At 39.8% G+C, this 11,882-nt stretch overlaps 1 protein-coding gene across 1 annotated transcript; it reads left to right on the top strand.

The window, feature by feature from the left end:
• Nucleotides 1-782: 782 nt before the first annotated feature.
• Nucleotides 783-7,922, top strand: ptges3l (prostaglandin E synthase 3 like). Its single transcript, XM_035407331.1, has 8 exons — nucleotides 783-959; nucleotides 1,209-1,322; nucleotides 1,898-1,964; nucleotides 2,320-2,418; nucleotides 6,346-6,435; nucleotides 7,107-7,169; nucleotides 7,385-7,412; nucleotides 7,786-7,922. The coding sequence occupies exons 1-7, from the start codon at nucleotides 931-933 to the stop codon at nucleotides 7,391-7,393; spliced, it is 471 nt and encodes a 156-aa protein (XP_035263222.1). The 5' UTR covers nucleotides 783-930; the 3' UTR covers nucleotides 7,394-7,412; nucleotides 7,786-7,922.
• Nucleotides 7,923-11,882: the final 3,960 nt, after the last annotated feature.

Below are 11,882 nucleotides of genomic sequence, written 5' to 3'. Positions count from 1 at the left end.
GATAAATCCAGCAGTGCTATTGGCCTTTGGGGCATGTTGTGCATGTCTGTTTTACAGATGCCAACTCAATACTTCTAAAACATTTAGCAAAAAAAAAACACAAAAAAGGTAAATTATACAATTTATTATATTTTAATATGGGGTATTATTGTCTCAAAATATATAACTAAATGTAGCTGATCCACAAATAATTGCAGTTGCTCCACAAATAAATGCAGCGGATCCATAAATAAATGCAGCTGATCCACAATTGAATGAAGCCGATCCACGAATAAATGTAGCTGATTCACATTTGTGCATTGTCTGTTGCTAACATTTATTTATGAATTTTGAAACAATCTGAGCGGCACGATTTACAGGAAATCCACAAATATATATATTTTTTTTTTTTCCATTGAGTGTGGGATTGGGATTGTGGATCATCCTGTTTAGTCAGATGACCATAGCTTTGACTCTTTTGAAAAGCACTAAAATGTTATTGTTACGGTGAATTACCTCAAGGTGACATCTGACCACCCCATTTGTTCACCGTAATGTCTCTTTCTTCAATGTTCTAAGCAGCTGTCTCTTGAGGAATTTCTTTTGGCGCACAGCTGTGTCCACCATCATCGCCCTGCAAGCTGGCCGAGCCCCCCCCCCCCAGTCAGCAGTTAGAGCACACTCAAGAGTGGCTCCAGAAAACTCTAGAAAGTGCTTTGTTTTTCCCTGGTGGTCTGCTGGAAGGGCTATAAAGGGCAGTGGGGGGTTGGAGTAAGGCAGCTGATATGAGCCATCCTAAAAATAGCCTGAAGCTGGCACACTACAGGCAGAGTTGTAGAGAGAGCATGTTTCCTCAGTAGCCTGGAGAGCCACATTGGAAGACTGGATTTACTAACATACCATTTCATAGCAGTTGTCTCCATTTAGTTTCATTCCCAGTCAAGAATCAAGATGCCGAAGATCATAAGGCCTGATGATAGGTACGTATCCTTAAACAGAACAAAAATATTACATTACCGTGTGGTAGGTAGCATGTGTTTGGTCACATGAAAGTGTTCTTTGTTAGTATAGTATAAGCACTGAGGATGTCATTTACATAAAACCATTTAATACCTGGCTTGAAAATGATCCATTCTTATGGATTTTGTTCATACTGGATAATATTAAGCTATTAAGAAATAAGTGGTGCTCAATTGATTATTATTTGTCTTGTCTTGTTTTTCCAAAAGTCAACCAGCCAAAACTTTGTGGTTTGACCGGAAGAAGTATGTCACGATAACTTTCATGGTGCAGAAAAGCAAGGATCTTGTGGTGGACATACAGGATGACAAAATGATTCTGAGGTAAGTAGTAACTACTGGCTCTACAGCGAAGCTGACCGTTACAGTGAGTCATTTGTCAGTATGTCACATTGATCACATTATCTGCTATTGACTGCCAATTCCCATTGAAAATTACTCATCTAAACATTTTTATTTGAAAGGCAATTAAAATACTTTCGGTTAACATTTCACGAACACATTCAAGCTTTAAAACGTTTGTCAATTTGTGGAGATCAGCCTTGTAATGTTGGTGTTTGTGGCATTCCATTAGCATGATATAAAGAGGAGGATTTGAGCGAGGGGCTCAGTACTGGGTTTATACCATTACGTTTAGTCTTTCATTAAGACTAAATGTGAGAGCTTTCACATAGGTGATTGTGTGTGTGTGCAACTGGTTCCCAACCCTGTTCCTGTAAACCTACAGGATGGTAGATCTCCAGGAACACGGTTGGGAACCAGGTGTAAAAAGGTCTGGTGTTTTGGAATATTTATGGTATTCCGCACAAAAATGTCATGTTCAGTTCCATAATAACACATCAAATATTGTTCTGTATTGCATTATATTCGGAATTTTGATATCTCTGTGTTCTGGACAGCTGCAAAACAGGAGATGACATCAACATCTACAATGAGATTTACTTCTACGATAAGATACAGAAATTTGTAAGTACTTCCACACAGTGGATTCAATGGGACGTATTACGTAATGTGATGTATTTTAAATTTTAAGATTTTGCACAATGGTGCCGTTTAGACAGCTGGCATATTGCTTAACAGCCATTCTTAAGATGAGTGCTTCAGGGAATGTTGTTCTGCAGGCTTTTCCTTAAAAAAAGACATCTTGCAGTGAGCTGAGCTACTTTACTCTTGAACATTTTTTATTACCTTAACAATTTCCTCCTAGTTAATAGTATAATTTCCTATTTGACATTTTAACCTCAATTCTTTTGCTCATGAAAGCAATGAATTCACCACTTCCAGATAACCTGAACATTGGTGTCTTGTGCTTTACCAACAGGACTCCAGAGAGAAGCAGTATGACCGCACCATCAACGTCATGCTGAGGAAGGTGAAGGAGAACGTCGCATGGCCCCGCTTGACCAAAGACACAGCTAAGGTACAGAATAACTGGGGACAGATGAGATATGCAATCTGAGCAGACACAAGGGTATGGTGGATGGCAGTCTGCAACAAATGGAGTATGACATCTAGCAGATAGTACTGGATATAACATATTCCCCTCTTAGTTGAAAGAACTCAACAGATCAGCATTAGTAGGCCTATGTTATAGCTTCAGTATCAACTGTATGTAATAACAATATAATGTAACTCATAGAACAGTATAGCAACAATACCTCTAGTATTCAGTACTATAGCAAGGCAAACATAACCAATAACAACATCAACTTTAGTTATTCACTGCTATCCAGTTCAGTCAGTATCACATGAGTAATGTCTAGCAACAAGTGTAACAGAGAATGTTACACATTTGGAATAACTCACGTGCATGAGAGCAATAACTCACAGCCTACGACTACCTTGTCTGTCACATAGTCTTTTTAGCCAGCTAGGTCTCTGTCTGACTCTAGCTTTGGAAGAAGCAACTGTCTCTGAAGACACTGTAGGGTCACTCACTCAGTGTCTGCGTCTCAGGTTCAAATGGTGATACACCAGGTGTAGCACGGGGTGTATGACGGTAAATGTGTAGGAACTTAGTCACAGCAGCTTTCCAGGGGGTACACAGAGCAATTGAAGTTTGGATGCATTCTTTTAACAATCAGTTCTGGTGCTCAATAGTTCTGTTAGATGATGTACACAGAGCAGGGAATGTGGTTGATGTTTCTCTCACTCAGGAACACAGTAAAGGCAGATGAAAGGAACTGTCAGAGGAAAGAGGCAAACAAGAACCATGTTGGCTGAAAACTGATTTGAGTAAAGACTTGAAAATAACAGACACAGTAGTGACTGCAGGGGTAAAAGCAACTTTGGGCCACTTACTGTAGTACTTAGTACTGTTGTACTGTTGTCATTCAGCTGGCATGGTTGGCAGGAGTAAATTGCAGTCGGAACCATGTTTTGGCCATCAGTACAAGTCTTGTAGGCATTGTTTAGGTCACATGACCCCTTGGTGACTCCAACGCACCAACGTAACCAAAGTTATATATTTAAGCAGTTGGCAAAAGAAATCGTGTCCCTTTGAACACCTAGTCATCTTTAACACACAGTTTCTTTTTGAAAGCGGTGGTAGGGAAAAATGTCAGGGCTGATGTTTTTCACTGAAGGAGGCCAGCTGCAGGAGATTCTTGCGCACAGTGCTGTCATTTCGGGGCAGGCAGAGCAAGCAGTCTGAAAGTCAGTGGAAGAGAGAGCACTTTTACGGTATATGAAATCAGCACCACCATCTCAGGATCCACATCCGGGGCAGGATCATGATGAGCAGGCAGGGGCAAGCGAGACAGGCAGTCCCCGGTGTAGTTTTCTGAGCCAGCATGGTAGATCACATCGTAGTCAAAGCAGAGTGGGTCAGCCGACCAGTGTGCAATATGCATTGCCAGCACAGCCAAGTCCTTCGGTGGTCATCGGAGTAGTCGGGGCTTGCTGTTCTATGTGCAGTGTGAAGCGGCGACCCATGGATACTTATCCTTGGCCCAAACACAGCCGAGATAGCATTTGTGGAGTACTGTATTTGCGCTGAGTCCTCAATGCAAAAGCTGTTTGTTCCGTATTGTCTGGGTGTATCTGCATGAAAACAGCTCATAATCCATAATCGGAAGCATCCGTGGGTATAACTGTAGGCTAGACAGGGTTGAACAGAGCGAGTGCAGGCCTCTCAACCAACAGAAGTTTCACCGTCATGAAACCTTCTTGTGCATTGTCCGTCCATTCAAAGTCTGTGTCTTGTCTGACACACGCGTACATTGACTCTACTGCAGTAGCATAGTTCATGAGGAACTTGGGGAACCAGTAGAGTAATCCAACTAATGAGCGCAGCATAGGAGCATCAGCAGGTACAGGCGCATTCAGGACGACCTCGACGTGTTCCTTGCATAGACCGTATAAAAATAGGTTCCTTGTCGGGGAGAATACCGGCGGCACTGATAGCGTGTCCCAGGAAACGGAGACTCGTCTGTCTGAAGCGACACTTCTCATCGTCGAGCTGCGGGCCTGCATCTTTGAGTTTCGGCAGAACTGTTGTGAGGTTGCGGTGCTGTTCCTCAGCAGTGCGACCGAAAATGATGACGTCATCCAAATATTGCCATCTGTGCATAATTGCAGTGCAGTAACAAGGTCCTTTCCCAGCAGGGGTGTTCCTAAGTCGATGATGTAGAATATAGCTTTTGTGTTGACATCATCAAACTAGAGAACATCTAGTGCATAGTATTGGACACCGCCTAACGTGTGAACATCCAGCAGCACTGCAGTTATTAAATTGTTTATTTTCACAACAGTTTCCGAATAGTGTAAACATTAATGGTTTTATACACTGGTTGCTTGTGGTTTGGCCAGTGCTAGCTGGGACCTTTTTGTCAGCTTTTCACACCAGTGTGTTAATATTTTCTGTGAACTCAAATGAGTGAAGTCAAGTGAAGTAGAAAAGGCAGCAACATTCAGTGCCCACCTAAAACAACAAGGCCTAGTAAATATAAAGAACTTATGAAATAGGCCGTGGATGCATACTTAGTGTAATGTTTTGCTTAAGTTAGTTTATTCATTGAATACTAACTGAATAATACTAACTGAATAATAATTGAATAATTCATTGTTTTACTGTCCTTTTATTCTTGTGTCGCTCAAGGCAATAATGAGTCCAAATACTCTTCAGTTTAATGAACAAGTAGATTGTGAAAACATGGTCCTGCACATGCATATTGCATGTTACGATGCATACCAAAGTCTCCCTTCTAGAAGCATTCTAATTAACTAAATGCATTTCCCTGCAGATCTAATGTAATCTAGTTCTGGAATGCTTGTTTTGGTTATAACAAGCATTACAGATTCACAAGGGTCAATGGGAAAATAATTTGACCTGAACTGTCATTCTGTAGGAAATTAAGCATATCCTCCTATGTCTGAGAATAGAGTCCAAAAAAAAAAAAAAAAAAAAATTCTGCACCAATCAAATGTCAAAGAAATAAATTACCCCGGTATGTGCCTGTATATCAACTAATGTGCATGAAACTGAAATTAGGAAAGCTCCCTCTATACAAATAGGTCCTGTGCTCTTGTAAATCTCATTATGTGATATGATTTCCCTCTGTGGCTAAAAAAAATTATACAACCTCCTCTTGAAACCACCTCTTCTTTGAAAACAGGCCTACAGCAGTATGCCAGTAATTTATATAAATAGTGTAATTATAGGTCATTATGTGTAACTTCATGTGGATTCGTAAAATTGTGCTCCAGGCTGTTGCCACGTTATTTATCAAAAAAGCGTTCAGTAGTATTCTGAATAATGTGCCAATATAGTTTGTTTACCAGTCACAGAATATGATTTGATGACTGGAGGTTTTAGTTTTTTGTGGATATATCTGAAGGAGAACTGAAGAGAACCGAATTACTTAGGTTAATCTATTGTGTTAATGAGATAATTTGTTGAATTGCACCAAAGTCATTATGGTTTGTCTCTAATTAATAAACCCTTAATCATATCTAATTGCCTTGTGACCAGCTAGAGCCACTCGAGTTGAAAATACAGGGTCTGTGGAAAACTCAGCTACTTATGGACTATTTGGTTCCCAGAAGTAATTCTGCAAATCCCACAGAAAAGGATGTTATATATTAAACGTTTATTAAAAACTTTTTAAAATCTTGACTTGATTTTTTTTTTTTAGCAATAAGCATTTATTCATATGCAATTCATTGTTGCCTTTTCTTCTTTCAGCTACCATATGTGAGGATACATTTTGACTTTTAAACTCATTGTGAAACTGTAAACCTCTAGTTGCGTTATCCCAGTACATTCTGTCATTTAAGTTCCAGCTGTTTATAATTAATTCGCAATGCACCTTGATTACCATTAAAAGTTTCCCTTATGTTCTTGCAGCCCAGTTGGCTGGCAGTGGACTTTGACAACTGGAGAGACTGGGAACAGGAGGAGGATGAAGGCATGGCGGAGTACGAGCACTATATGGACGTGAGTATGGCCTCGCTCCAGTACTTCACAACCGCCCCGATGTTTTCTGCCATACCACCCTGGAAATTTCTCAGGCCAAACTGCTGAAGCTAAGAATGTATGGGCCTGGTCAGCACTTGGATGGGAGGCCAACTAGGAAAACCGTGTTGCAGCTGGAAGAGGTGTTATTGAGCTACAGGGGGTTAAATTCCCTCCAGACCGACCGTAAGTCCATCAGATGAGTCACTGAACCAAGTTCTTGAGTTATTGTGATCATTAAAAAGAGGCCACTGTACTTCCTGAAATAGAAATTTGGCCTGGCCAAATTTCCACAAAAACTGGCTCCATACACCTGACCATCTAATCACCCCCTCCATTCTCTTGCTTTACTGCCAACTTTGATTCCCTATGTCATCCCTACAAAAAACAACCAAGATTTCAGTTGACCAACCAGGTCAAATAAATGTTAATAAAAATCTTCAGGAAGCTATCTGCTGCAGGGATAGCCAACCATGCTCTTGGGAAGCTACTTTGGTTTTTGCCATAATTCAGGGCCTTATTGGTCAGTTAAAGCAGTTCATTATGCGGTGAACACACTTCCACTGCTGTGCTTCTGTGATTTGAACTGTAATTATTAAATTAGCGAGGCTCATCTAACAGTGGGACTGAGCTTAATGCTTGTTCTATTTCAGATGCTGCAAGATATGTCCAAAAAGGGTGAAGCCCCGGTGATGGATGACCTTGATGATCTGGATGTTAGTATCTGTACCTTACGCCTAAATAGCTGCAAAGAACAAAAGACTGTATTATAACTAATTTATGAGTTTATGTGAGTGTTCCCATTTCTTAATGTCATGAACTGGATACTGCATCAGTTGGAGCATAGATAGAAATCAAGGGATGACAATGAGAAGTTCAGTCCCATCAACCATACTAAAGTGTAATAATTTGCCCCTCTCTCTCTCCACAGGATGACTGAGGTTCAAAACATGAAGAAGGTAACATTATAATACAGCTAATGTATATTACTTTTGTGTAGGTGTATAAATCACATTAATGCTTACACTGTTTGGAAAGAATACTATTTATTTAGATTTACACTGATTTTGTCACTGTGTGTACTAACGCATTTACCTGTGTTGTGCTCAACAGTTCCACTTATATTTGGAGCAAGGCCACTAATGTTTTGAGGCTTTATTATTTATGAGAAATAAGTCAAGTTCACTAGTTTGACAAAAGTAAGAAAACCAGAGTTGCACCATAAATGTAATGGGGTTATCTTTCAGTATATTCTCTGTTATTCAGAAGTTCAGACCATGTAGTAATTCATAATATTTCTCTGAGACTGTTGTGTTACTGTTTCCCCTTTAGGTTTATTCCCAATTTGATATCTTGGAAAAAGGATTCTGCAAGGAGACAAAATAATTTGTGATATAATGTTTCATACCTTTCTCAGTATAATTTGAAAAAATGTAATTGTTTGTAAAGAATCACATTGCTTGTTGAGACTTGAATACTTTTGTTATTTATTAAATCTAATGGAAAACACAGCATCTTTTGTCTGAGTGGATGTATGGATGCATATCTTTACATTTTCGTTTCTCTCTCACTGTATACAGCATTATGGCACTGCGACATTCGTAGAAATGGCAGTTGGTGATTGTGGTGTGGGGATGGCTGGTTTAAGCAGCCACACCTGCCCTGGGTCAAGCTAATTAGACCTGGCCAATTGGATAATTGGTTAAGAATTGGATAATTGGCCAGGCTAATTAGACCCAGGAACAGGAGTGGCTGCACCTGTGCGTAGTGAGGTAATCACTGCGCACAGGTTAAATCTGCCATCCCCACCCACATCAGGAGCTCTCTGTCATGACAGGGTTTTTACATCTGCTCATTTGGCGTTACCATCTTGCCAAACCCTCGTGGAATAAAATCTGGACTGTTGGAACATCATCTCCCTGTGTCTCTGTGCTGGAGGGCCCCAAGGAAAGCCACTTCGGTGGCCTGTGGCAGGCGTGTTTGTCACAGTGATGTTGTGACGGTGCTTTCCAGAACAGTTTTTCACTACTTGTCAAGTCAGTAAAGTGGACTGTTGAGGACGCAAAAAGTTCTCCATAACAGCCTCAAACATTCTTAAAAGGATGTTGTGCATACAATGTCATTTAAACTGACACAAGCATTGCTTTTCCTTGTGATCTGTTTAAACTTCAGCATTGTGTCACTTGTGAAGCTAGATTAATTTTTTGTTTAGCACTTATGTTGATTTACTTGTTCGTTAATTTATTTAAGTTTCATTTTAAGTTTTTATTTTACGTGTTTAGTGTGCAGAGTTCATACTACTTGAATACAGTTCTGCACCCCCATTTCCCAATTATAAGCATCCAGGCTCTAATATTACTGTCATAACCAACTGAATATGAACAGGGATTTCCTTGACCGGTCAAGATCACAAGGCGAAAGAATATCATTTTGATATGAAATGTATTTTATAGCTCTAGATGACAGAGGTACAGTTAGATAATGGTATAAATTGGAACTAAATTATCCCTTTATTTAAACCCTTATGTCCTGAATTTAAGTGTGCAATAGTAATCTGGGTTTGTATGACTTCATACATCTATGTTGTCTATCTATCAATCATACTATCATCTACTTATCTATCAAACACCCAACTCCTGTCAGAGCTTCTCTGCGGTCTGTTTCCTTTCAAGTTACACATTTAAGTTTGTTAATAACCACAACAGATACACAACCATTGCGATACTTTTTTTTGTTGTGAGAAAGTATTCAGAAACCCACAATGGATGCAGCTACCATCTGTCAATTACCAACTTTATTAACCTTTTCAGAAATGGCTCTACATAAGATTATATTAATGACTGTCCGATAATGCATGGTATCTCCACAGTGAGGCTTAAGTCTCGCAATTTGTTAAGTGAGTGTTACAGCTTCTGACATGACCTCTCATGTCTCCTGCCATCATTAGCGTTTTACGTTTCTCTGGATAACAGAGTAATTACTGAACATCTTTAAATCACTCCAGTGTTCTGATGCCATAACACAACTGATCATCCACATACCTTTGGCCATGTAGAGTATATTGGATCATTAGAAAAGAATGCTTTTTAAAATAATTTCAGTGATATAATGAATCACACATATGAAGGTCTGGCCTCAGATCACGATATATGAATTGTTTTTGGAGACGTGGGTTTTAATTCAATGTGGCATGCAGAAAATCGAAAGGCAAAGCCTTCGGGAGGAAAAAATCAACACCTCACCGATGTACATTGCATTCCAGTCTGTCCATCGTTCATTAAACCACAGTAAACATTAATCATTATAAAAAATATACACATTCTCTTTTTTTTCTATATTTTCATTATTTGTAGCCTACGATACTTCATTATTCCACTCCAAATCTGTCAAATGCATGAACAAATAATGTGTATAACTACCACTTTCTGCCAGCCAACGAACCAATTAAGACAGTGCCCTTCATAGCAATGCACAGATTCATTTGAATCAGTGAATCCATGATGATGATAGCTCCACCCATTTTGGAGGTCATAAAGCCTCACTGCCCCTAGCAGTAGCCTAGTATTCTGTTCTATTCTTGCTATTGTTCTTTAGGCCTACAGTCTGTTAAATAAGATAATAAATCCCGTATGTAATGTGAAAGGAGTAAATTAACTATGCTTATATGCTTTCATATCTGCCACAGAGGTTGTAAGTACTAGAACCATTTTGGTAGAAGGTTAGAAAAGTAGCTGATATAACTTCTGAGGCAGATTTAGCAAAATACTACTAAGCATGCTGGTTCACTGTGCATCTTCCTTTAACGCTTATTTGTCCCATTTTGATCAGTTGTTGGAAGGTTAGTTCCAGTTCCAGCCTTTGAGGCTGGTTGTAAAACATAAGCCTACACCGTTAATGTTATTTGTAGGTTTAATGCAGCCTCACAGGCTAAGTAAATAGGCAGATATTGCCTTGCAGATGCTTTTCAGATTTAGGCCATGTATACTACTATAATCAGTCTGGTAGGAGGTTAGAAAGGTAGTTGACCACTATCCCTAATCAGTAGTAATTAGGGTCAGTGGTTTCTGCATTCAAAAAGCAGCAGCCCAAATGCAGTTTTCCAATCACTGGGTATTTCAGATGTTTGGAAAAAGAGTTAAGAGAGAGGCAGCGAGATCAGGTCAGCAGAAAGTTGGAGGAAGAATGGAGTCAAAACCAACAGGTTTCATAGGGTCAATATGTTTCAGTTCTGTCATTATATCAAATGGGGAGACTGGAGATGAGGTAAAAGAGTAAGCAATTAAAGGGTGGGTAGGGCAGGTGAAACTAAACTGAAGGGATTTGGGGGCAGGACAGGCATTGTCAAAAAGTTTGCACACACTGAAAGCCTGCTCAATTTTTCCATCGCCAACTGTAAAAATAAAAAAATATAAAAAATTCAGGATTTTGACTCGGCCACTCCAAAACTTTCTTTTTAGCCATTCAGATGTGGACTTGTTTTGTTTTGGATCATTGTCATGTTGCATAACCCAATTATGCTTCAGCTCAGTGACAGATGATTGGACATTCTCCTCAAGAATGATCTGGTACAAAGCAGAATTCATGGTTCCTTCAATAATGGCAAGTAGTCTTTCTTTCGGTTAGCAGTGGTTTCCACCTTCGTACTCTCCCATGAATTACATTTCTGCCCAGTTTCCTTATTGTGGAGCCATGAACACTGACTGTCACCTTACCTGAAGCTAGAGTGGCCTGTAGTTCTTTGGATGTTCTTCTGGGATCATTTGTGACTTCCTGGATGAGTTGTCGCTGCGCCCGTGGATAAATTTTGTCAGGCCGGCCACTCCGGGGAAGATTCACCACTGTTTCAGGTGTTCTATATTTGGGGACAATGGCGCTAACTGTACTTCAATGGAGTTCCAGAGCCTTAGAAATAGAGTTGTAACCCTTTCCAGGCTGATATATGTTTTTCTAATCTCTTCTGAAATTTCCATTTATAATGGCGTAGTTTGCTTTTTGAAACATTATGGTGACTACTTCATTCTGATGGCAAGGATCAATATGAGTGAGGTTTAGATTCAACAGGGCTGGCCGCAATCAAGCCTGGCTGTGTTCAATCAGCTAATCATTGCTTTTTCATTTCAGTGTGTTTTAAATTATATGAGTAAAATAATATGATAATTATACTCAATTTTATAAACAGGCATTTATAAGACCTGCACACGGTGTAACACACTCTATTTATATTTTGGTCTGAGATCTTGTGACATTGGTACGCAACATGTCCCACTATTGCAGGGTTCTCAGACTTCTGTGGTGGGGAATCAGATGCTTGTGGGGGCACAGAGGAAGGTGTGTTTCTGACTTGTCTGTAGTCAGGGGCTTGAGAAATTGGCATCAGCTGCAGTACTAGTCTTCCTCTGTATTTCCACTGGTACTCCTTTCTCCCTCAG

This window comes from Anguilla anguilla, chromosome 2, assembly GCF_013347855.1.
Source record: "Anguilla anguilla isolate fAngAng1 chromosome 2, fAngAng1.pri, whole genome shotgun sequence".
NCBI classification, from domain to species: Eukaryota; Metazoa; Chordata; class Actinopteri; order Anguilliformes; family Anguillidae; genus Anguilla; species Anguilla anguilla.
The sequence above is the reverse complement of the archived record's forward strand: the minus strand, read 5'-3'. Positions and strand labels throughout refer to the sequence as shown.